This window comes from Vidua macroura, chromosome 18 (assembly GCF_024509145.1).
Source record: "Vidua macroura isolate BioBank_ID:100142 chromosome 18, ASM2450914v1, whole genome shotgun sequence".
NCBI lineage: Eukaryota > Metazoa > Chordata > Aves > Passeriformes > Viduidae > Vidua > Vidua macroura.
Genome location: NC_071588.1, coordinates 3,112,298 through 3,139,214, shown reverse-complemented (window position 1 = coordinate 3,139,214; position 26,917 = coordinate 3,112,298). Strand labels below are relative to the sequence as shown.

At 43.2% G+C, this 26,917-nt stretch overlaps 1 protein-coding gene across 3 annotated transcripts in view; it reads left to right on the top strand.

Moving 5' to 3' along the window:
• The window catches only part of KDM2B (lysine demethylase 2B), a 113,690-nt gene that overhangs the window by 47,066 nt on the left and 39,707 nt on the right, over nt 1-26,917 (top strand). For all 3 annotated transcript variants that reach the window (XM_053993620.1, XM_053993618.1, XM_053993619.1), the window contains 3 exons: nt 6,474-6,589; nt 12,829-12,955; nt 20,546-21,000. In XM_053993620.1, the coding sequence (XP_053849595.1) occupies nt 6,474-6,589; nt 12,829-12,955; nt 20,546-21,000 (698 nt within the window). The remainder of the gene's footprint in view (nt 1-6,473; nt 6,590-12,828; nt 12,956-20,545; nt 21,001-26,917) is intronic.

Sequence of the window (26,917 nt, the reverse complement as noted above, 5' to 3'; positions counted from 1 at the left end):
TGAATTTAGTTTCTTTGGGAGGAGATGGCTGGTGCTGCCAAGGGTTGCTCTGTCATCCTCTCTTTCTTACAGCCTTTTTCTGAGTCTCTGTCACTGGGCAGAGGCAGTGGGCTCATGAGCAGCTGTGGGCTTGGGTTGGGTCTTCTGATCTTACTGTAGGCTTTTCAAATCTGTAGCTTTCATGTGAGTCCATGGAAGAGGTGAGATGTTGGGCTGCCATTAGATATTGCAGAAGACTTCTGCAGCGCTGATTTATTCAACATTCCTATGATCAAAATCCAGACAGGGTGACCTGCTGTCAACTGGATGGTGTTCCTTTCTGGTTCTTCTTCAAACTTCTCATGTTGCTGCATGCAATTTCATAACAGTTGTGTTTCACCTGGGAGCTGGCAGTGTTCCACTGAGGAGTAAGCTGTTTGTTTTACTTTATTTTTCTTATGTTCTCTGTACTGCACTTCAGGGCCTTTGGCATGGAAACATGCTGTTAGAGTATCTCTTAATTATTGTGGTAACCTGAGAGTGCTCCAGAGTTCTTGTCTCCAGTCAAATGCAGAAATAATGACCTTTCTCAGATGAATGTTTTTGGGAAGGAGAGTGGACAGAAAGAGATGTTCTGTGTGAACTGCAGGCAGCTATTTGCAGGGATTCAAAGTGTTTCAGATGCTGTCTCAGTGGTTATCAGTGGCATTTTGCCTATTAGGAGTGTGTGGTCCTAGGTCACCTCTGCTGTGCCAGTGAGAGTTTGATGGATTATTGTGTGATGGGGCCAGAAGGTGGCACATAGCCCTTACAGCAGGGAGAATGACAGGCTATTAAAATCTGGCTGGTACATTTTTTTGCAGGGTGTTGTGCTAGGGCTGCAGAGCTGCCTGGCTGTTTTTGGTTGCTGTTTAGCTTCTCCCATTCTGAGCTTCCACTGACATTAATGGAATCTCTATGCCTGGAACCTCAGGGACCACATGAAGAAGATAGGTGGAGAGGATCAAAGAGGAGAGGCTTTTTGTTTTAAGTGTCTGCTTTTAGATGGAAGGTGACAACATGATGCTGGATTTTTGATTCTGTACCTAATGCCAAGCTCTGCCTCATTCTTAAAAACAATATAAGATTGAGAGTTGCTGTATTGCTTGTACTACTGGGGCAGAAATAGTAAATACTTAACTTTAAAAATGTAAACATGATCTTTCCATGATAGATTTGGTTGTGGGCACTGTTATGATGGAGTCATTCTTCTTTTGAGATTTGCTGGCAGTGCCCACTGTCAGGTTATCTCTTTAGTCACTTTTTATTTTTGAGACATATATATTTCATCTTTTCCACCCCAAGTTGCTATAGAATTGCAGGAAAATGTGTGGCAACTTCTATATCACAAGGCAGAATATCAGTTCAGTTACTAATGGAAACACATGCAGCATGGTTTTGGCTTGGAGCTTGTAGGCTGTTTGCCCCATAGCTTTATAAGTTAATATTCTTTTTCATTATTCTCAGATGGATGATTGCATCCTTGAGTAGGAATTTGCAGCCCACTGAAATCTTCTAACAAGTTTGCAATGTTTAATAATACTTGTTTTATAAAATTCAAAAGATAATGAGATCATATCTTTCTTTTAACTGTTCAGAAAAAGTGTTTGTTACTGTTAATTTTACCTTCTTGATTTACTAGAGATGATAACATCTAAATTTTCAAGTGTATCTTAGGAGTGGTGGAATAATTCATAACTGTAAATCAGCTGAGAGCATTTCTGAGTCTCCTGAAGAGAATTCCTGCTCAGTGTTGGCTTGGCTTCATACACTAGGATTGTTTTGGGAAGGAGAAAGCACTTACTGATCGCCAGGAGCTGAAATAAAAACCTTAGAAAAGGTTTCAACTTTAGAAAAACCTTAAGTGGATGGTCTTCCTATTGAGGCTTGACAGGAGGGCTGTGAGCAGTGACTGCAGTGTCTGTGCTCCCAAATCCATTTATCCCACGTGGCTGAGCCTGTGGTGGGCAGGACTGGGCAGTGGCCGTGCAGGAGCTGCCCCCTGGGCCGGGCTGGTTCCACCTTCCTGTCACTGCTGTTGGCACAGGCTGCTTGGGAAATGGGCACCCAGGGGCAAGAATCTTCCTAGTTCATGACTGGTCCTCAAAGCCACACAGTCAATGTCCTCTTCTCATTTGTAGGATTTAATTGTAGCTTTAGGTAATATTTAGCAGGTGCTTTTTTGTTTGTGGCTTTCAGACAAAAATTAACGATTTCTTGTTCCACTGACTTTTGACTTTTTCCATCCTTATTCCAGTTGTTCTGATATTATTACAGTGCTTTTTTTTTTTTAGCATTAAGGATAAAATTAAAATTTTGGCATTTTTCTCCGTTTTTGAGACAATTACCAAGAGGTGAGATGTTATCTCCTGACTAGCATGAAGCCCTGAAACACAGAGGGTTGTGCAGCAGTAGCAGGGTTTGTGTGAGCAGCACAGAGCAGTCACTGAGGAGAGAACTGATGAATTCACTCCAGAGGTGTCAGTATTGGAGGCTGTGTGGCAAGTTTGTGCTGTGAGAGCTGGAAGTCAGACACAGACAGGAGCAGATGTGACAGGCTGTTCAGCACAGGTGACATGATCTAAAATGTCAACAGACTTTCAATGCATCCAGCAAAATGTAACAGCACAGGTGAAGGTGAGGCAGGGGTGTGGTGGATGACATTAAAGAAAATCCCTTGGCTGTCCTTTTGTCTTCACCATACGTACAGCACCTCCTGCTCTGGAGGTTTGTCTTCCCCTTTAAAAACCGTGGTAATTGGGGAGCTGACAAAATGGGTGTTTTTGTTTGCAAATGGTCACAATGAACATTCATCCTCCTCAGTTTATTTCTGAGTCGTGCTGTAGCTAAGCTGTGGGAATGGATTGAATGTGCCATCCAAGCTTCTCTTTCCTCAGAGCTCATTTCCACAATACATTACCCTGATGGAAACTGTTTCCTGTTTTCTGCTCATCTCTCTTTCCTCCTTCTTCTACTTTTCTGGTGCTGACCTCCAGTTTTTCTCCATACACAGCCTGGTTATTAGAACAAGAGATTTTCATGGGGTTGGGTTTTTTTTTCTCTGTAACATCTGTGCCAATCTTGCTGAGATTTTGTACCTTGTCAGTTTTCCCATCTCTTTTGTCTAACCTTGCCCCTTCTGTCCTGTGTCCCTGGAATCCACCTCTTGGTGCTCTTGGTGTCTCTGCAGTTTCAATTATGCACGTACGTTCCTCAGGCAAGTGGAAGCTATTTTGGGATGCAGTGTGACTGAAATGCTGCACAGCTGAGTGACCAAAATCTATTTTATGCGCAGGTGACTCCTCTGACAGGGCTGTGTCCTGTAGAGGGGCTGAGCTGGATGCTGCCTGTGGGAGCACATGGACTGCAGGAAATCTGGGATTCCCCAGGACTGCCCAGCTCAGCACTTCAGCAGTGAGGGGATGGTACCCACAGGCATCATCTGTGCCTATGTCAGAGCTATGCCTGGAAATCATCCCTGCCTTGGCAGGGGTAGGAATTTGACTTCCCAGGACTTTATATGATGATTTTTGTTGCTTTCTCGTTTATTTTTCTTTTCCCAATCCTGATGGATTTTAGCACTGTGTTATTAAAGGGTTTTGCTACTGACAACTGTGTCATTAACAGGAATATTTTCAGTCTTCTTATTAAGAATACTTGCATCTTGAAGGACCTAGTGTTCAGTTAATTCAGCAGCTGGGAGCTGAAGGTACTAATTGCTTGTAAGATGTTTAGTCCTGGATTATAAATGCAAGTAGGGAATTAAAGACCTCCACAGAACCAGAGGTTGTTTCAGATACTTTACAGAAGATTTTCAGTTTGCACTGTACCAGCTCTGCTTGAAACGTTATTTGTGTTCATTATTCTTCTGTGCAGGGTTTGTCATGTCTGGAACACCATTTGTTGGAGCATTGGCTCAAGCCAGTGATAGATCCTTCCACATTTCTCCCAAAAATATTGGGACTACTACCAATAAAGTCTAGCAGTTATTAACACAAAAGCCCTTGGCATCTCGTGGGGGTAGCGTTGAGAGGTCAAGGAAGGTGTGTTGAGAGACCCAAAGACTAGGAAACAATGAAACCAGCTGCACTCCAGTGTGAAATGTTCACTGAGAAAATAAAATTTGTAGGAGAAGGCTACTGTGTGGTTTCAGTGGAAGCACCTACTCAAAGAACTGCATTGATGGGATTTAATTTTATTGATTATTAAATGAAGGGATATCTCCTTTTAACCTTTCAAACAGGACAAGAATCAGCTCACTCAATCCTTTTAATCAAGTTGTAAATATTTGATAACAAATTGTATTTTGAATGATGTTGATAATTTCACTAAAATAACAGCTGCACTAAGGTTGGACATTGACACCAGTGCTGAGAGAACTGCTGTGGGAAGTGGTGCTGAGGACTCCTCAGTGTTCTGCTGGTAACTGCCTGGTTCTGAGCTCTGTCTTCTGCCACCGCTCACTTGTGGGGCCATGAAAGTCATTTCACTTTTTCAAGTTTCAGTTTGTTCATCTCTAAACCTGACAATTAAGGTGGATTGTCACGCAGACCAACCCTGTGTTTCAGCACCCAGCCAATGAGTTGGCTTTGGGGACCCAGATTTGCCTCAGCACATGGTTTCCATTCTTTTCCCCAACCTCAGAAATCTTTGTTTACCCAGTGGAAGCAGTGGCCCCAACTTCCTTGACCTTGGATCTGTTTTCCTTCCCAAAGACTAGGATGAGGATCATGTATTTTTGTAGTAGTTTGCTTTTTGCTTTTAGTACAGACTGATGTATTTCATGTGAGGTGCTGAACTACTTCAGCTGTGAAGTATTTATAGTGTTGATGTGTGTAGTTGCTACCCTACCCTTACATTAAAAAAAAAAAAAAATCCTCTCTAGTTGATTGCTGTTGATTTGGAAGTAATAAAGAGGCTGGATCTCTGTAACTGAAATTTTGCTGACCAGAGAAGGAAAGATGGAATAATTCCGAGAGCTGCCTGGGCCACGAGCCACCCGCTGGTTTTATGTGCATCACATTTAGTGTGTGGAGTCAGGCCTGTAAATTGACTGAAACATGGAACAGGTTGTCCAGAGGGGCTATGGAGTCTTCATCCCAGGAGATACCATGGAGCCATCTGGACATAGTTCTGTGCAGCTGGCTCTGGGTAGTCATGGGGGTTGGACCTCCAGAGGTCTCTTCTAGCCTCTACCATTCTGTGACTCTAAAATTCAGAAAAATATATCCAGAGTGATTGACTTGTGTTTCCAGGGAGAAAATTCTAGTGCTGATTTCTTTTCCTTCCTATCACTGTCCTACCAACATGCCCTTAAACGAAAGCCCCAGCCCTGCCATCTGCTGTGGCTCAAGGACTTCCCAGATAGAGCTTTGCAGGCCTTTATGGTTGAAAAATTGTTGTGGAGGAGCACTTTTGTGGCTGCTGGCTGGAAAACCCTCTAGGCTGAATGGCATTTTCCTGCTCCCTCGCTGATCTGGAAGTGAGGGAAAGCTGCCACAGCTTTAATGGAAACTACTGCACAGTCAGGAGAAAATTGACTGCCCCCCATGTTGCTTTGCTGTCTGCTGGTTTATAAATTGTAATGCTTTTCATTAAAAAGAAGAGGAAAAAAAGTGTCAGGTCTCTGTGGGTCCCAGATCATTAGCAGGATCAATTCCTTTTTCACTGCAGAGATCAGAGGCTACAGTCTTGCATAGCCAGAGCTTCAGCTCCTGACAGACCAAGCAAACAATGCAGAGGCAGAAGAGCTGGTGTGTGGCTCTCTGAATTGCTGTGCCTGGATTTTCATTGTGGTAGAAGATTCTTTGGAGCCTGTGAAATTAATTCAGTCCCTTGTAGGATTGGGTCAGAACAGTCTCATCAGCTCCAGTACCAGAAATGTTAAATCCCTTAACTTGAGGCTTGCAGTGAAAATGATTTCTTGGTTACTTCAGGAAGTTGATCGTAGGTAATGAAACTTTCACCCCCTGAAGGAGGGATGGTAATTATTTAAAATCTTTTACCTCTGAAGGTGTGTTCTGGTGCTAGTGTGAAGGACGTTTGGTGTGCCTCGGTCCAGTTCCACAACGCTTGGCCCACCACCACTGCTGACATGGTTTGCAGCCATGCTGGAGGTGCCAGTCTGAGAGCCAAGTGTATGGAACAGACTGAATTTACTTCTTAGTCATGGATGTGGTTGAGTCATAAACTTGCGTGTGCTCAGTAAACACTGTAAGTGTTGGGTGAATAAATAGAACTGATTTACAGAGGGTTGTAAGACTGCACGTCACAAGGTGCCCTTCTGCTGTGACTAGTCCTGAGTGTGGCTGTGAGCATCCCATTTAACCTTTCACTGCTTTAACCTCTCATCCCCAGCACAGTGGGATTCAGAGGGTTGTTAAAATTTGATTTTAAATTGCTCTTTAATGCTACATAGCACGAGGCATTCTCAGTTCTTTGCTTTCCCTCTCTAGGGTGGATACACGCGGTTTATACTCCAGTAGATTCTCTGGTGTTTGGTGGAAATATCCTGCATAGCTTTAATGTTCCCATGCAGCTTCGCATCTATGAAATTGAGGACAGAACAAGGGTAAGGATGCTTGATTCTCTTTTTAATTGAGCAGTTCTTTGTGACTATGATCTGTCATAGTCTCTCCCTCCTATTCCCTTCTGACAAACAACAACTGACGGGATCTCCGTGTCAGAGTCGTTGAAACAAGAGGTAAACATGAAGTAATGAGACTTTCAAATGTTGGTTATTTTTAGTGGGATTTACTCATGTGCTTCCCACAGATGTGTCCTTTCTATGTCTTTTGTCTGCCTGTTAAACTTCCATAAAACACCTTCCCTTTTGCACAAAACCATACTGCACTTTACAGACCTTTGTACCGGTATTTCTGGTAACCCTCTGCTTATCACCTCTCTGTGCACACTTGGGGTGGATGCCTGATCCTGGAGAATTGATGGCACTGGGCTGGTTCTGCTGCCCACAGCTGAATTGACAAAGCTGTGTAGAAGTTGTGTATGAAATGACATCTTCTGTAATTGGCAGTCACTACAGTGACTTGATACCATGCAAGAATTTCTTGGAACGGAGAGGCTGGGGTGGGACCTTGATCTGAAGGTTGTGATGTTCATCTGGCTGTAGCACCTCCCTAAGGGAAAGGCTGGGGAGATTACTGTGCCACCTCTTTGTTGGGGGTGACAATTTTATCCTTGGTTAATAAAGAGGGCACCTACTCATCATATCCATTGAGTTTCAAAACGCAGCAGGATCAGAAGGAAGTGACTCTGGTTTAGAAGGCTGTTGAATAACCTGTGCAAGGCTATTGTGGCATTCTGATACAAAAATGGACCAGAGAGATGTGCAATCCAGATGGGGACTATTTTGGAGGCCTCACTTTGAGACAGTGCTGATAAACCACTGACACAGGTGCCAGCTCTGGTGTTAGTGGAGATTTGGGCTGGCAAAATGGCAGGAAATAGCAATTCTTCTTCACTGAGAAGTCTTAAAATAGCATGTTGTGGACATCAGTGCAGTTCATCCCTACAAGAGGGCACAAATCTTGCTCCAAGTTGGCTTTTACCCCAGATTGCTTTGCAGTGAGAGTGCATAGGCCTGGAGCAAATACAAGTTGTTTTGAAGTACATCTCTGACTCAGTGGGAGTGAGGTGTCCTCCCCCCAGCCTCCCTGGCTTCCCAGCAGGTACAAGGCCTGGTAATCTTCACATTGCCAAACAGTGGTGGGAGCAGTGGGTTTCCTGGAGTGACTTTAAGGAAGAGTAGCACAAAAATGAATTCTTAGAGGAAGAGAGATGAAGACAAAAGTTGAAATTTAGGGGGAATTAGAACAGAGGAGTGTGGCAGAGAGCAGAAGTGGAGGTAGAGACCAGAGTGGATTCAGCCTGGCTTTGAACAGGTGAGAGTGTCTTGAGAAAGTGCAGAGAGACTTTGATAGGAAAGTTATGGTGACAGGAGCAGGAAGGGGCTCACCTGGCAGAGGTACTGGGCACAGGAAGGTTTCCAGAGGGACTGTAAATAAGAACCAGCAATACATGCTGGGCGTGCACTGCAGGTGAGCAGGGGAGGGTGTGTTGTTGCTGGGAAGGATGTTGCACTTGGAGAACGGAGAAGGGGAGACTGGGAGGGAGGATCAATGCCAGAAATGAGTGATTTCCATTGAAGTCTTTGGGGAAGATGGGCAGGAAATGCTCTTTTTTCCTTAAGTTGTATAAAAATGGACATTTTGTTCACACAGGACTTGAGCTACCCAGGATCACACACTTGGGTTGTGTGCTTCAATGCTCAGTTGTGCTTCAAGGCCCTTCTCCTTGGGAAGCTGGGTGCAGCTTTGATTTTCTAAGCTTTTTATGCCAGAAGGCAAAACTCCTTATAACAGTCAAATATTTTGGTAACTTCTATGAATTAACCAGCTAGTTACACTGAAATGCCTTTTAAAATTTACTGGCACACTGATCCTATGAGGAGGTTGTGGGAGTTTGGTATCTGCATCTTGAAAACTGTCCTGTCACCATTAATTGTGAAAGGGATACTGCAACATTTGGAAATCCCAAATCAGACCTTTGTTCTTGTCATTTTTTGTTTAAACTTTCTTTGAAGTCTGTGCATTTCTTTATCATTTTCCTTGCAAAAATAGTGGAGTGCTTTAAAAAAAAAAAAAAAAAAAAAAAAAGAAAGCCAGCAGCCCAGAACATCCACGACTTCACAGAAGCAATTTCAGCTCTTGGATGTTGCTGTGTGCTGGCAACGTGTTACGCACAGGCTGTACCTGTGCTCACAAACTTGTGCTCGTGGGCAGATGTATAAAATCAGAACTGTGTGAACAGTTGAAGAATAGCAAGAATTTCTGCACAGAAACAAAATAGAAGCTATGCAGCTAAGGCATACAGAAGTTTGATAAAAGGCAGAAAATCAATACTGTGATTTAGAAATAATAACACTCCCTCCCCCCACCCCCAGCTAAAAATATCGTGCAGGAATCTTGAAGGGGAAATGGTTTCAAAACAGAATTCTGGTGTGTACTACCTTATTTGCTTTGTCAATCAAATTTTGTCATTTATTTGTTGAACTAATTCCATCCATACACTGGCTGGTCTGGCAGACTCAGTACAGTGTAGTTCACCCAAATTTGCCAGTGTGAGCACACTGCAAATGAGTTTCTCATCAGTATTGATCTTTCCATTGTGTATGGCACAGAAGTAAATTACATGATGTGATTGACAAAGTAATTTGCCACACTCAAATCCAAGTGTAATACAGGTGTGCTTCTCCTCTTCATTTTGTACAGAGCAATTTTATGGAGGTTTCACTGTGTTTAAACCTGCTATGTAATGTTTAATCATCTTTGATTGCTGATATTCAAAGTCATTTTTATGCTAGGTGTAGTTGTTATTGTCTTAGCTCAGACAAGAATAAATACAGGGTTGAAATGGTAATGCTGATTTACAGCCTGATAAAATTGCCTAGTTTATATACTTGTCATGCTTATTCTAACTTAATTCCTCATACCCCTGGGAGACTTTTTAAGAGGGTTGTAGCCATTTAAAAATAGTTTTAAGGAGTAATAAAAAACATGTCTATTGTGGGAAACAGCTCCTAATGTGCAATTGAGGTAAACAAATATTCTCCAGCCTTACAGTTCGTAGAGACTCTCATTTTGCAGCCTGGCTTTCCTGGAGGCCAATTAACAGCCAGTCAAACAGGCCAAGCTGTTTAGCTCTCTGCAAGCCCAGCTTGAGGAACTGCAGAGCAGGATGCCATGCAGGGATTTATCATTTGGCACAGGGGTGATACAGCTCTCTAGTACTGAAGAGGAAGAATGTATCAAACTTACCCCCAATTAATCTAAATTTAACTGCTTTAAAAAATTGAAACGTGGTGGGAACAAGGGCACTCTGAATATATACGTAAGGTGGTCACTCACAGATGATGGTGTTTGCTATTCACTTGGTTTTCTGGAATGTAATATAACATATTACGTGGATAGCTTAATTATTTTGTAAATAATCATAAATTGCTTTTCAATAGTGTGATTAGATTGATTAAACACAAATGGAGTTTGTAATGATTTTAATGAGCATTGTGGAAGAGATTATGACTTCTTTCAGGAAAACGTGTGTCTTGCTTAGGGTTTTTGTTTTGTTTTTGGAGGGGCATATAAATCTCTCAAATATTTTCACTTTGAACTGAAGAAATGGATCATATTCCAGAGAGAATTTTTTCTTGCTGTACAGGAATAATTAAATTTTTTTTCCAGTGGATTGTAAATTATTAATCACAGAAGTTAGAGCTGGAAATGCCTATTAGATGATCCAGTGTATTTCCCTGCTGGTGAGGAATTCAGTCCTCTGGCAGTGTCTGTCTCAGATATTACACTTGGAACTCATCACAGAACATTTTTAATTCTTTTCCTTCTTTCTCTTATTCGTCCTCCCCTGCCCTTAAGAGTTCATTTGCCTATGAGTGTACAATGGAAAGAGTATGGACATGCACATAATGCAGTTCACATCCGTTATAATTAATAAATCTTCAGGGATATCACAAAGAGCATATTCCTCTATACTTTTCCATAAGGCAAACTTTAAAAGTTTTTAAAGCACTGTTGGAGTCTCTTTACTGGCAGAAGGCCCTGTAGATCTCTGCACAGTATCTCTGTCTACAGATGGTGTAGAGAGCTCTTCCTTCTGAAGGTTTGTAAAAGCAAAGCCTTCTCGGGCAAACAGTGGATTACAGAGGCATGGAGGGATTTGCTGTGGGTTGGAACATTGATAGCGAGGCAATTAGGAACTCAAATTGAATATTAAAGATTGATATACATAATGGGAGCACTGCATGCATTACTGCCTTGTCTTTCACATTGAATTAACATTGGTAACAACTAAATTTGGTGAAGCTCAGAATCTGTCAACAAATGTTGAGCAATGATGTCTTTAATATTCCCAGGCATGTGGCTGAAAACCTTTTGAAGGCTGAGGGGTGGAAGGCGGCTTCCTGTTTGTAAGTCAATTCTTTGCAAATTTTGTTTCCTGCAGTGCTCTCTTGGAAAAATTTGAGTTCCTTTATTAGCATATATTTTAGCATGGATAATTTCCCCTGTGTTCCCTAATAGTCATAAGTGACTTGATCTCTTCTCTATGACAAATAACTAAACTAAAGGAAAAATTTTCTTCAATGCAAAAAGGCCCTGGGGTTAAATGTTCTCACATTTAGGGGATTGTTGTTTGGCTGGTTGGGTTTTTTTTTCCTTTTCTTTTTTCCCTTCCTTTTTCGTATGTGTGCTTTGTAACAAACCACACAGGGAAACATTTGGGAAGGTGTAGCAGTGCTGGATGCATGACCTGTAGCAACAAGCAGTTCAGATTTGCCAGCCGTATTTGTGTTGAATTTAAGGGATTTTAACTTCTGGGAATTGCCATGGAGTATTTAATCCTACACTATGATACATCTAGTGTGACAATACAGTATATTTTGCCTTTGTTACATTTTGTTTTACTGCTAAGAGTGTTTGCATTTCCTGTGCCCTGGAAACAGAGGCAAGTTCTTTGGCTGTCCACCTTGGGGACAGGTTTCAAATCTGGGCATTCCAGTAAGTCACTGATCTGCTCAAGTGGATGCTTTGATCACCATGCAGGTGTTTGGACAGTGCCTGCTTTGCAGAGCTGAGGCTGAGTTTGCAGGTGCTGGGTTAGTGGTTCTGTTCAAACTTTGGGCTTTTGGCTGATCTGTGGTGGGTGGTGTTTTGGTTTTATTTCTGAGGTAATGCTCCTTTCTAGTGCAGTTCAGCTTTTCACTAAAGGTGGGTGCTGGGCTTAGGGAGCAGTGAATATGCAGAGAATGTTTTAAAGCAGCTCCTGTAACCCCAGTGCAGTGCGTGTGAGCCTGCAAAATGCAGATTTCTGTGCCACCAGGAGAAAGAGGTGTACAGTGTAAGTACAAGTGCATGCAAGATGCATGGCATCCATTTTTAACAAATCACAACAAATACACATATCTTCCTGCATTTTAGGAGCTTCCCAGATCCTTCTGTGGTACAGTGACCTTCTACAGATAGAAAACTATGCTGGAAAGGAAGGAAACCCTCTTTGTTTTCTTTTGTATCTGAAATACTCTTACAAATAACTAGTGCTGGAGAATTCAGCTTTTTGTGTGAGAACAACAGGTCTGAGATGTAAGAAAAAGTACACAGCTTGACAGGATCTTTTGTCAAAATCCTGCTCTTCTATTCTTACTCTGTTTGTGGCAAAAGCTAACTTGCTACCAAAGGGTAAACCACATAAGGGATTTTTACTTTAATGTGTAGTTATCAAGAATTTGTCTGGTAATTTCTTTAATCAAATTGTTGAGACAACCACAAATGAAAAAGATGAATTTTCTGCTTGACTCATTTTAGGTAATGTTGCCATTTTGATAAAAATCATGTGATAGTGTTTAGGAGATGAAAACCCACACCTTTATTTTAAGTTTTAGTGACTAACATCTGTATGTGACCACCCTATGTTTATACAGCAGGTAAATAATTCTGTAGGGGCCATCCATCAGTTTCATGATTTCACAAGAACACAAACCCTCTCCTCTCCCACCACCCCAAGAGGATACAAATTAGTGAACCAAGAAATGATGCTGTCGTGGCAGGCAGGCTGGCTCCTCATTCCGTATGCTGGAGGCATTCAGCTCCCTGCTCCCACCCTCTCCCCTCCCCCTCCTCACACTGTTTGTGCTCTTGATAACACGATGGGAATGATGACTGGCCCTTGTGCTGCAAACTTCTCTCCCTTCCCCATGGGCTGACAGTGTTGATTTGTTTCCAGGTGCACGCCAAATTCCGCTATCCTTTCTACTATGAGATGTGCTGGTATGTTCTGGAGAGATACGTGTCCTGTGTGACCCAGCGCTGCCACCTCAGCAAAGAGTACCAGAAAGAATCAATGTTAATTGGTGAGTGAATCCTTTGAGTGCAGATTCAGAACTGATGCTGGCACCTCAGGCTAGCTGCTGCTTTGGTTTCTGCAAAGCAGATTATAAATTGACCTGGAGAACTGGAGAAATTCTAATGAACTGTTTCTTTATTTTGGGGTGGGGAAGATTTTTGACTCTTAAGCGTTTCCATGAAGTACCAACCTACTTTGAATTATATTTATTGAACATTCCCTTAGCAAGTGGATCCCAGAAAATAATTTTTGGATGTGTTTGTTTGTTGGTTTCAGTAATGTTTGTGTTGGGATGATCTGCCAAACAGTTGAGGATTTACTGCCATGTTCAACACAGTATTCAGTAGCCAGAAATGTGTATATTGCAGATGTGCTCTGGTGGGGTGGATATTTTGTCCTTTTGTAGAGCAGCTCCTGTACAGAACACGTTGTGGTCACTAAACCTGCCTTCTTTTTCTTCTCTTTTCTTTAAATTCTCCTGTAATTCTCTGGTGACTGGGTTCTAGTGCTGCAGAAAAGCAAACTCAAGAAAACACCTACACAAATCTCCATGATCTGTAACCCAGGTACAGGGAGGTCAAAGAAACCTTCACAACAAGAGCTGAAAATGGACCAGAGGAGAGACAGACAGATGTGCCCGAGGCATTACCTTGGCACTGGTGTGAGCTTTGCATCAATGTGTGCCAATCCAGTTGTTGCTGTGCTGAACTGCCCTCTTTTTCCTCTTTTTGATGGAAGGTGGTGGTGGGCCATGTTCCCTCTGCTTTTAAGCACAGAATAGCTGAAAATAGCACCAAGCTAAATCTTAACTGATATGTGTTAAGTGTGGAGGAGGACTGAAGTATTTCTGTGCCTCCTGCTCCCTGAGGTGCCACTTGAAGTGAACCTGGCATGGCTGGCACTGCCCCAGGCTCTGGACAGAGAAGGGAAACGTTCACCTCTGAGCACAGTTCTTAGTAGAAGGGATTGAAGAAGTTATGGGCAGGTGTCACTCTCCAGCGAGTTTTACTGACCAAGAATAATTTAAGGGAGCTAATAATCTCTGTAGATAGGCCAGGAGGAATTCTTGGGGTCACTGGGCATTTGGGTGCTTCACATTTTAGCTCTGAGACCCTGGTCAGAAAGGTTAGTTAAGCAGAAATTCTGTGACCAGAATGATGTTATTTTTCTCATCTTATGATCTTATTTTTCTTACAATGATCTTATTTTTCTCATAAGATCATCCTAGAGGAGGAAAGGATGAATTAGCCCTTTGGATCAGCTCTTCAGAAAGCAGTGACAAAACTGATAACTGCATTCTTTGGAAAATAAGGAACAATCTCCTGTTGTCTAAACCACTGGCATGGAAAGAGGCTGGTCCTGCAGGCAGGGCAGAGGTGCCAGATTGGCGACGTGTAATTTCAGAACAAATTAGCTGTGGAGAGTGGATGGTTCAGGATATTGAGATGGGACCTTTTCCAGCTAAATCACCAGTGTGAATTCCAGCCCAGCTCCATAATTACTGATAATAGTTTGGTGATCCCCACAAAATGTGCCTCAGTCCACTTAGCTGGGAGATATTCCAGTCATATAAAAGCTCACTGGGATCTATAGATGTCCACTGTCTAGAGGGAACAGGATTGTTTTGCATGACCAAAGACTGCCAGCTCCAAAGGCTTCAGGAAAAGGAGCCTGGCTAGTTGGAAAAGGGTTTGGTGGTGACTTGGTCAGGGTTTTGTGACCTGTGGTGGCTTCAGTTGCTGGCAGAGAGAGATGTATACTTTTGTTTTGTCAGAAACTTGGCGTTTTGGTTTTATTTCTTGGCAGAAACTTTAAAAGAATTATTTACCTTAAAAGAATTATTTTAGTGGGGGTTGTGGTTCAAAAGACCAGGTCTTCCATACTGCTGGATCTTTCACTTTGGCACTTGCCATATTCAAAGAAGTAAAGGTGCATTATTTACCTTTACAAAGCTGCATTGCTTTGTTCTGTGTGAGTAATACTGTTTCAAATACTTGCTTTGCTTTTCTTTTAACTGGTCTGTGTGCAGCCTCTTGACTCAAATCTCCATGAACTGTAATCTTTGAGTTAAAACTGGTTTGTTCTGTGGAGCCTGTATCTTGATATCGTTCACTTGTCGAGGGATGGGATATCCCTAAAGACACCAATGTTCCAAACCCTACCTCTTTGTTTTTAAGCTTTTCTTCAGAGCTGCAAAAGTCCTTAAATTGTCTCTTCCTTAGGGACTTCTCTATCTGCAAGCAATTTCTTGATTTCCCATGAGGAAGTATCCCTTGACAAAGAATTTCCCAGTATTCTCCTTAAAGAGTAATGAAGCAAAGTACTTAACTTCTCCTCAAACCCCTCAGTAGATTTAACTGTCTTCTGTCCTTCTTAGTTTAAGAAAATCTTCATATCCTTTTATTCATTTTCAGAAATGTCTCTTGAATAATCTAAATGTTTCTCCTACTTTTAAAAAATAATTTCCTTGACTGGAAATTTGTTCTAAATTTGTTATAAATGTCTGCTTTCTGCCTTTCCTTTTGGGTGCTAGAACTGTCTCTTTTTCACCCTCCAGTTGTGCTGCTTTATTTCCTTATGTAGCTTCTGGTACAGTGGTTGTGGTGGATCTTTGAAGTTAAGAAAGTGATTATCAGTAGAGGAGGACATTGACCAGAGAGAGTGCAGGACACTGCCCACAGTCTCTGGGATTCACAAGGGAGGAGTTTTCATAAAATTTGTGGATATTCTGTTCTTCTGCATAAAGGAAAAAGAAATTACTATCTTGATAATGAACATTGTTGGAGAACACAGAAAACTGAGTTAATCAGCAGTCGGATTTTAAGGATATCTTTAGACTTTTCATACTGTGTTTTTATAACATAGTATTTATTTGCTTTGCCATGAAGGTTGTTAAATTCAGAGAGACTTTCAAGACATTGTCTGTTCATGAAAGTGTATTTGTGTGATTGTGTTGTGATACCTCTGTACTGATACTTGTATGCTGCCGTAGCAATTTATATTGTTCTTTGTATTTCTGTTTTCTAAATGTCTCCACTCACAAAACTTCAGACAGGCAAAAACTCCACCTTTATGAAGGCACAGCTGAAACCTGGAGTCTTCCCACTCCCTAAATAAAAACGGGAGTGCAGCTCTAAATGAGGTGGAAGATGATGGGTGTGCCTTCCTCCCCCATTCCTCAGGCCCAGGATGAATTTCCAGGCTGTGTCCTCCCAGGCCGTGTGTGAGGCTGTTCTTTCTCAGATCTCTCCCAGGAGGGCAAACACTCAGGGGAATGACGACATGACAGCAATCACAGGCTGCTGTAAAAGCACACAATCTCTTTTTCTCTTTTCTTTTGCTTGTCTCTCTCAACTGGGACATTTGTCCTGCCAGGTGAAATCAGAAGGGAGCCTATTTGGGTTTCCTACTAGATTTGAATGTGTGCTGTTTTTCAGGGTGGATATGTCTTCATTATTTTTACTCTTATCATGAATGAGTCTGGACTGGATGTTTTCAACCACAGCTGACCTTCAGTGAGATATGAATGTTGAGAGTGAGCTGACAAAGAGTAATTGGGAGAAGATCCTGGGCTATCAGAGACATGCTTTCTCTGTAGCCTGCAGCTTTGAAGATTCTCATTGCTAAAATTTTAACAGGATGGCTCTAACTGTATGTTAAGCCTGATGGATATAGAAAATATGCCCTCTGGCACAGTGAAGAGCCATGTCTCTTTTTCCCCCTTCTTCCTCAGGGGATAGAATAGATTTGCTTATGATAGACAGGTACCTGAGTATATAGAGTGGTTCCTCTATGGGGTGCTCCATGCAGTGGAGCAATGGGATACAGTTCCAGTATGCTCAGGGTTTTTCTGCTAATGAAAATGTCATTGCTGTCTTTAGCAGACTGATAGCAACTGCTGCTCCCAAGTCACAGTGGCATGGTTTGGAGCTGGGAATGGCCAGGTACACTACACACTGGACTGTTCTAAATAGTTCAGAAAGGTTTCATAATTATGCCTGACCCCCATCCTTTCTTTTAAGTTCTGTAATATAGTAAGTTGCTTTTCAGCAAGGAAAGAAACTGTGTATAATTATTCTTGTACAGGGGGATAACTGTGAGGAAAGTTAAGTGGTCTGCCCAGAACCACAGGGAAGTGAACTGCTAGAGAAAAGAGTTCTAATGCTCTGTCCTGTGGTCAAGTCTGTGCTGCTGCACCTCTTCACTGAGCTAGATCTGTATGAGCTGGTCTGTAGATCTGTATGGTCTATATGAGCTGGTTTTATTTGCTTTGAGATGAGGGGGGTGAAGGTATTTTTGCACTAAGTTGTATGTGAGCTCAGACTCTCTGAAAATGGGGTTCAGACCTGGGACTCACTGGGGCATTGACTCAGGAGAAGAAACAGTTGAGCTGTTGAGCTGAGCATGTGCTGTTTCCCACAGAGAGACTTAATAAACCAGAAGCCTCCAAGTCAGTGGAGCCCTGGTAATACAGTGCTTAAAATGCACTTCTCAACAAAGTAAATGCAGATTATGCTTATATAGGGCCTTGGCTCACAGCACAGTAACTGTCAGACAGTGTTTTCATTGAAATGAATAAATAAAAATCGTGGCATGTTGCATTACAACAAAACACTTGAAAACACAAAATTGAATCTCCCTCACCTTGAAGTTATCCTTCCATTATTGATTCCCTCGGTGCTTTTTTTTTAGATTAGCAGCAGTAGCAGACAGTTGTTGTGTTTTGAGAGCAGCCTGCTCTTAATCCGGTGGTGCACCAGCACTGTAATCCCCTGGTGCTCCAGAATAGCCTGGTACACTCCAGGTTAGCAGCAAGCCCTGTGCCCACGGGGAAAGTTAGGCAAGGCATGAAGTGACTGCCAGGCACGCAGAGAGCAGGGCACTGCTGTGGTGGAGGTTTGTTTGGGGTTAGATGGGAGTTGGTTTTGCCTGTCCGTGCCCAGGTGTGGCTGGCACAGCGGGGCTGCCTCGTGCCGACAGCCGGTGGCAGGGACGCGGTGGCAGCTGGCAGAACGGAATTGCAGGCCCCCCTCCGTGTGCTGCCTTCTCCTGGGAACAGGCCCCCACTATGCTCTGGTGCTCCACTCCTCTCCTGCCTTTTGTTTCCATAGATCAGAGCAAGAGACAAAAAGTGGAGATCTCTCTTGGAAGCTTTTTCTCCTCGCACCAGAGCGTTACTTGGAGTAAATTATTCACACCTCCATAATGTGATCTCCCTCGTTTTCTTTAGGCCTTATTTACACTTGTGCTTTGCCCCAGTTAGAGCCATTAGTTCCTGTTCAGCAGAGCTACAGCATAGGAGGACAGAAACACGATTTTCTTTGTGCAGATTTACACCACTTTCTGTTAATGACACCGTCCTGGCAGCGTAGGGATGTGGATCTGCTTCCACCCTCTCCTGTTTGATGCCAGATCACTGGCATTTTCTCCCATTGAGGCTGGGCTTTGTGCTTGAGTCAGTTGTAAAACAGCTCACCGAGGCTGTGTGGCTCAGAGAAGGGGGCTCCAGCCCTGGATCCGACAGCCTGGATTCTGATTCCTGGTTTTTCCCTAGATTTGATGTGTGACAATGAGCAAATCGTGCTTTCTCCCAAGCATCTGTTTCCTCAGTTGTAAAATGGGAGAATGACATAAGCTGATTATGTAGCCTTTGAGGTGGGTATGTGTGCTTGCTACTGTGGACAAAGGAAAAAACAGTGTGAAATAAAAGTTGGATAACTGAGTGGGTTTTAAATGTTCTAGTTAAGATATTTTCTAATCCTGTTTATTTTTCTAAGAGAAGCATGGGGGTGTATTAGCACAGAGCAGAGAGGAGGAGCTGCTTTGGAGCGCTGATGCCACCACCTCAGCACACAAAATAATCTGTGAGGCTTCTTTGGAGGGTTGCAGGGAGGAAGTTACCCTGCCCTGTGGATGGAGCTGGATTTGGCTGCACTCTGCCTTGCTGATAGCTGGTGTTTTCTGTGGCTGCCATCTTTTCACAGGCATTTCAGCTTAAACTTGCCTGTCAGGAGTCATTTTATGGCCATTTTGGTTTTGAGGAAAAATGCAAGCCTGTCTGAAGGAGTAGACTGGATGGAGATGCTGGATTCTTGCACACCCTGTAGCAGCAGCACACTTGCCCTGAAGTGTGAGGTGACCAACTCGTATCTCTGGGGCAGCAACACACAGAGCTGAGCTGGCCTTGCAGGGTTTTTATTGGGAACTGCAGAGCTGAGCAGCCAGGCAGGCTGAGCAAGCTGTCCTCAGACACTGCCACTGCCTGTGGCATCTCTGACCAGTGTGTTTGTGACAAGATGGTGCAGACTGAGCACAGTCAAGGAGCGTCTGTGATCAGGAGGAATTCTCCAGCTTGGAACTGGGCTCCAGCATTGGTTTTGAACCTCAACTGTTAAACAACCGGATGCTGAGCTTTCTCATTAATGTCCATTTAATCCTTCCTTAAGCATGGTTCACATTGTCCTAATCCAAAGCTACTGCACTGCAAAGCATGGAAGCTGTGAAAGGAACTTTTCATTAATTGTTCTCTCACTTTTTCTGTGTTACTTCTGTTTCCTTCGCAGTGTGTTGTTGTTTGCAGCTTGATCTCATACCCATTTCAGCCAGTAATAAAATTCACATTGATTTAACTGGGTGTTGCCAGTGTTGACTGTATTTTCCAGAGAAATTCCTGCTGTTGCTAGTCTGCATTCAATGTTGTTCACTTAGTAAGGGAAATTGTGTCTAATAAATAAGAAAAGATGTGTGCTTGAGGGAACCATGGCCACTGGTTTCCTACATTGCTTTCACTGCTTGATTGCACAGAGTTGGGTAACAATTGGGGCTCTTAGGGGGAAATGAAGATTAATAGTTCTTTAGACTCAGAAACTTGCCTTTAAATTTTCCTGAGAAGTACCTAAAATGTATCGGGAATGGCATTAGGAAAACCAGTAGCATGTAGCTGTGACAGTCCCCGTGTTTCTCAGTGTGTTTTGTCTTGTTGTCATAAAATAAGCACAGTTGAAATCCTCTGTCTCAGAAGAGCAATGAGTATTCATGCACTAACAACTGGGGGTTCTTGCTTTATCAACAGTTTGTTGCTTGCAAAGAGGAAAAGTAGTGAGGAGTTGATTTTGTGCTGCACAGGGTTCCTGGAAGAATGATGATGTACAGCATTTTAACGTGCTTTCTCCCATCATTTCCCCCTCCTCCTTCTGTGCTAACTCTCCTCTTAAAGCTGTAAAGCTGCCGAATCTGGTCTTTTTCGGATTTGTGGGAAAATTAATTGTGTGTGACTTAAGAGCTCTGCCTACTCCTAATTGAAGGCATAGAGGACTGAAGCTTTGAAGAAAGCATAATTTTTCCCTAAATGTTTCCCAGTCATTTGAACTGAGTAGATGTTAATGAAAACCAGCATTAAAACAGACAAACAAGCGCCCCCCCTCAAAGAAAAAAAAAATTAAAAATCAACTGAATAAAGCCCATTCCTGTCACATACTCACTAAACCATTCTCCAGTGCCCTTTGAAATAGGCAGCACCTGGCCCCAGTGGTACAGAAGGGCTTCAGCTGTGAGGTTACACTGGCTAAAAATTCAGCATTCTTTTTCTAACTTTCAGATGCAAAAAGAAAACGCAGCACAGACAGCTACTCATCAGATTCGTGGTTAGACATGGATGAAGAATCTTGCGATGCCCATCTCCAGGAGGAGAAGGATGACAGCTTGGATAAGAACTCCAAATCCTTGGTGGATGGCTCCTCCTCACCCAACAGCACACACTCAGAAGGGAAGGAGGCTGCAGGGAGGAAACAAAAAGCCACAGTAATGAGGTACCTGAAAAGAACTTTGTCTAATGAGTCAGATGACAGCATAAAATCAACGACCCCAACGGACTATCCCAAAACACCCACGGGGTCTCCAGCTACAGAAGTTTCAACCAAATGGACTCACCTCACAGAATTTGAACTGAAGGGTTTAAAAGCCCTGGTGGAAAAGCTTGAATCTCTCCCAGAGAACAAGAAGTGTGTTCCAGAAGGCATTGAAGACCCTCAGGCTCTCCTGGAGGACATGAAGGTGGGTGTGATAACTTGCTGATCCACACAAACTCTGCTCTGTGGGCACAGCAGGAGAGCAGAAGGCAAAGTTCTGCTGCAGAGGGGTGGCAGCTTGTGTGTGGTGACCAGCTCATGTCAGGCTGCTCTGCCACAGACAGGGAAATGATTCCTTGAAACAAAGCTGTCTCTGGCTCCTGTTTGCAGCCAGATTTAAGTGATACAGTCCTTTCTGACTGTCACAATAGTGGCCAAAAGTTTATATCCTCTCGTAATTCAGCACTTGTTATGTTCCACATGTAAATATTATACCTCAAAAACTCTGTTTATATTTATAGTCTTAATCAGTCCTTTTTGGTCTCGTGTCTCCCTGGTGTACACCTCATTAGCTGACACATACAAAATGTAAATACTTGATTGCAGCAGATAGATTGTCTAACACTTCCAGCTGCTTTTTTTTTCTTTCACCTTTTTCATTTTCCTTTCCTCCATTGCCCTCTATAGGTTGATAATTATTCTCCACTGGTACAATATATTGGTTTTGGAGCTGGGATGAAGAGTGAGTGCTCACTAGTGACACAACTTCTCTGTAGATTTTCAGTCTGTGAACAGTATGGATCTTCAGTTACATATTTTCTATACACAAGAGCTCTGTAAGGCACAATCTGAGGGGAAAAATACGTGTTTATGTGGTAAATGGGGAGGGAGCCTGTACTATTTTAGTGCAAGTGGTGTAACAGCTGCTTAGAAAGGCTTCAAAGCCATTAGAGAAGGCTGAACATGTGCAGTGTGCAGTGGAACCATATTCCCTGATCTTGGAGCTTGGAAGTGTGATACACTGCTCTCGTTCTGGTAAACCACAAGAGCTCAGAAATTCTCTTCTTGTAAAATCAACCACTTTGTACATGAAAGTGGACACACCTGCTCAAAGTTGTGGATGTAGATTCACGAGCTTGCTCTGGGATCAGTCATCTTTTAATCAGAAATCAGAATGAAGACCAGAAGTTGAATTTGTGGTGAAGCAGAAAGAATGGTCATGTTACTTCTCCAAGCTTGATGCAGGATAATTTTCACTTAAAAATCCAGAAAGGGGTGCAACATATAATGGCTGGTGCAGATGTTCCGAGTGGGATCCTGCTCCCTCTTTGGATGACAGACTCCAGAGTGCTGTGAGACATCTCCCTAGAACACAGCAAGGTACCATATGTGACTCTGGCTTAAAGCTCCGTGTGGGAGTATCTGTTTTCCTATTCCTCTCCAGAGCAGTGGATTCACTGATTACAGAGATGGAGAACTACAAATGGACTGTTTAAAAAAAGGCCAGTATCACCTTTTTGGTGATACTGTGCTGTAACTGGTATTAAGTGAGCACCTGCCAGTTTATTGTGTACAGCTTGATGTTCCATCTCCTTTGATAACTGCCTGCTTCTAAACTTTCTGTCCTTGCCAGCACATGCTGTAACCATCAGGATGTAGCCCAACATCTGGATACTGATGGTTCCCTGCTGGTTAAAGAGCTCATGACCACATCTAAACATCAGACATGCTGCAGGATTGTTTCCCCTGGCATCACCTCTGGATGTTTGGCCAGTCTGTGACTGATTAGTCAGAGTGAGACTTTTTAAAAACCATGTAAACTCAAACATCTTCTTGGAACAGTGTCTAAAGAACTGCTAAAGAACTTTCTCACCCATCTTTCTTATAGTATTGACCCACATATAAGCCAGCCCTCAGTCTTCAGAGAGTGGGAGCCACTAGGGCAGAGTAAATTAATTAAAGCCCATGCAGTCAGCTTCCTCCATAACTCCCTGTGGTTGCACAATCCACTTCCCAGGTGCTCTGAAGGAATGGGGGCAGTTAGGGGCAGTTGAGTACATTGCCTCCCAGGTCAGGGGGGAGTCCAGGATTCCCAGCAAGGCCTTCTCCACTGACACGGTGTGACCCATTCCCACCTACTTCTGGGACCCTGGGTGCAACAGCCATCCCTCCTTTCTGCCACTGTGCTCGTTGATGTGGTAGAGAGCAGTGCAGTGGAGCCAAAGCATCCGATCTGCTGGGAGCATGAGGTTTGTTTTATCCAGTTTATTCACTTCAAAAAAAAAAAAAAAAAAAATCAAACCCAAGTGTGTGAGTGTGTTCAGAGCTTTTACCTTCAAAGGCTGGAGCATGCTGAGGGAGGAGTTGCCAAGTGACAGATTTTAGTCCTCTGAGCATGCTCCAGCATAATGGTCCTTGCAGGATCCAGGGTTCCTTGGTGTGAGGATGCAGCTGTTCCACCCTTGCTGTTCCATGGGGTACTGATGTTCACCCCCTAGCTGGACAGGGTGAATTAATGTCCCTTGGGGTTCCCAGGAATCCCCACCCTCTGCTCCCACATAATGGATGAGCTGTTGTTATCACAGGGAACTGGGGTGCAAAGAGATTAAGATAAAAGTAATTTTGGGTACTGGCCTTACGTGCCACAGGACAGTTAGTGTATTTAACAATGATATGTGCAAAAGATGATTTTAATTATATTGAAACAGTAGTGGCTTAACATTTCTGCAGAGCAGAGTTCTGATCTTTAGCATCCAGATCCCAAGCCAGGCGTGAGGAAGAGCAGAGAGCAGGAGCACACAACTCATGACACCCTGTGGAAAATTGACTTAAAAGATTTGCCCTGTACCACATAAAGACATAATGGCAGAGGAAGAAATACAGTCCATTTTCCAGAATGGTATTTATCTCCTTGACCACTGAATCCTGTTCTCTCTTACTTTGCTACTAGTTTTCCAACATGTACAGATAATAACGTGGGGGGTTTGCTGATAGCATCAGCAGTGGAGTGAGCAGAGGCCTGGCCCCTTTACCTCACCCTGCTGAATACCCAGAGCACCAGTCAGCTGTGTGACTGAATGGAGGCAGGAATCCTGCAGGAGCTGTGCAAATGACCCGTGCTGTGACTGTATTCGGCTGTATTAACAAGGTTTATTTCATGGGCAACCCAACTTTCAGGCATGTGATGTATTAATAATGCTTCCTATTAGAAGTACCCTTTTAGTGCACCCATTTGAGAGTTATTTTTAACAAATGCATAGCGAGAACATGCTCTGACAAAGTCTGAAAGCTCTTGCTCTGCTGGGAAAGTCTTAAACAAGTTTCTTCCTGAAGCAAATAAATCAGTGTTTATTCTAGCACTTTTATTTCTTAATGAAATACACTCAGGAACTTTTTTTGTATGACATTCAAGTCTGTCTTTGTGCTTTAGGAAGATAATTAATGTTTTCAGAAAACAGGATATGGATAGTTAAAGTGGAGAAAGGAAACCATTTTATTCAGTGATGTGAAGTTTCACAGAACTAATCGGGGTAGCTCACAAAGAATCCACGCTTTCCCTGCTGAGCAAGAGCACAGTAAAGGATGGGTGACTGGATTACTGCTCTTAGTGGTAAACACAACCACGGCTATTTACAGCTATTTAATGTCAAGTAGGTGAGATTTTCTGAAGTAAAGTAATTTATTTTCCTTACCAGAAGGGAGACTGAAAACTAAACTAAGCCTGTGTAAATTCCTTACACATCATCTGAGCTCCAAACTAAGTGTGCCTGTCTGGTGGGGACACAGCAATCCAGAAGTGCCAACTGCTGCCTCTGCAGATTGAGCACCCATTTATCACTGTGATCGATGGAGTGCAGCAGCACAAGGGAGGCTTATTTGCAGAGAGGAACAGGCCTCACTTGGAGAGCAGGTCAGTTCTTTCCTCAGCCCAAAGAGGGAATTAAATCCCTGGTGGTTGCAGAGTGCTGGGGTGGGCTTATGCATGAAGAAGAGGTCACCATTGTACTCCTTGGTGTAGTTTGCACTCCACGTCACAGGACAGGTAAAGCTGAGCAGACCTTGGATTGTGGCAGTGCAGCCCACACATTAAACCCACTGCCAGGGATTCTCACCTGTGTGCAGCCTCTGATTTCTGCACGAAACGTTTCTGTGTGTTACCAGAGGATGGTAATTCCTCTGCTGCTCTTGGCAAACAGGATTGTGAGATCTGCCTCTTACTAATGCCACAGACCTTGCCCACTCCAAAGCAAAAACATTGCCCTTCTTCAGAAGGGCCTATGGAAGTCCATTAGAGCAGAAGAAACTCGGTTTGAAGAACAGAGGTTGTCAAATATCTGCAACTCCTTGGCAGCAGGAGAAGATTCTTGTGCAAGACAGATGATATCTACTGAAATATGTTCTTACTTTTTCTTGCCAAGAAATCTTACCCCCTTCCCATTCTGATGACAGAAAAAAACCTCCCTCTACTGAATGCATTTCAGGGGAGTCATTCCTTGCTGTGCTTTTGAAATTAATGGCTAAGCTGAATTCTTACACAGTTAATCAGCTTCTTCCCTTCATACCTGCTGTTGTCACCACAGCCCTCAAGTGTAATGAATCGAGCCACCTTGTGCTGGAAGAGCATCGCGTTGTTCCTCTAACTGGAGCCCCATGGCTTTGCTTTATCTTCTTTTTTCTTGTTTTTAAGCAGGTGAACAAAACCCTGCCTCCCCCAGCCTGTTGTGAGCTGACACTTGACGCTCCAGTCAGCGCAACTGTGGCTGTGCTGTGCTCTGTGCAGACAGCCGTTGTTTTCAGCTGCCTCAGATGATAAGCTGCCATAGTTTTGCATTTCTCCTTGGATAATATTTTCACGTGATACATACGATAACAAGAAACCTTCATTACCTTGCCAAGTTCTTGGAATATACTGTGCTTTCCATTGAACTCCGAGTCTCTGACAGTCGTTAGTGGAAATGTTAAGGTTTTCTGTCATACAGGCTTTCAAACCTAAAGGTAGCAAAGTAAAAAGGGATTAATTTGTCCTTTGTTTATGGCTCTCAAGCTGCCTCCTTGTTCTGGAGAATTTTGGCTTTGCAATGAGAATACAAAAGAGCTCTCAGTTTTTAGGATTGAACTTTCAGAATGTGCTCACAGCTCAGTTAATGCAGTGATCTCTCTCCAAATAAAAAGAACATGAGAAAAGAGGTGCTCACTTCACCTCAGCTTGGCCAAGACTTAATTTGCCAATGATCAGTCCCTGTGTAAAAGTTGTTGGGTGTTGCACTGGAAGAGCAGGTACAATACAGATTCTGCATCACAGCCAGGCTGGGGCAAGCTGGGTTTTACTCCTCACCTTGGCAAACCCCTGAGTGCAGCCACAGCATCAGGCTGATGAAACTGGGCTTGTACTATCCCTTATTTTGGTCATTGGTGCTGCTTTCAGCCTAACCAGTATCACCAACAGCCTTGCTGGGGTGCTGCTGTCTGCAGGAGCAGCTCTGTGCTGGGGCTGTGCTGTCTGGTGGTAACAGAGCTCTCATTTAAGCACAGGCTGGGGAATTGGGCTGAGTGTGACAGGTTGTCTGAGCTCCAGGGAGAAAGTCAGCCCCAGGGACGCTCATCCAAACTCAGGCTCCTGGGGACTGGAACATGCCATCACACTCTGGGCTTTAGTTGGATGATTACAGATGAATTCCAAGTGCACTCCCTATTAAAACAATTACTGTATTTTAAGCTCTTTTTGTATAGTGTGTGAAATTACTAATTACTAGAGTGCTGCACTGGGGACTGACAGAGCTTGCTGCCTGTTGTTGGCTAATTAAGCTTTTTTCATATACTTGGGAACAGCACCGCTGAACTTCATTGTCTGGGGTCATCTCCTAAATATTCTGTTGCAGTAATTTCCAGCCTGCAGTTCTCATTTGTTTTATTGGAGCTTTTTATTTTTTGGTCTTTAACCTGTTGGTGCTGTTTCGGCCTTCAGTTTTCAGCAGCACAGCAGAATCCTCCTTCTGATTCCTTTTTATTTGTTTTCATTTCTTCCTTTTCAGCCACCTGAACTCCAAAATGAAGAGCTTTGTAGCTAAATTAGTGAGCGTGTAGGGAGTCACGGGAGGCGAGCGTGGACTATTCCCAGCTGC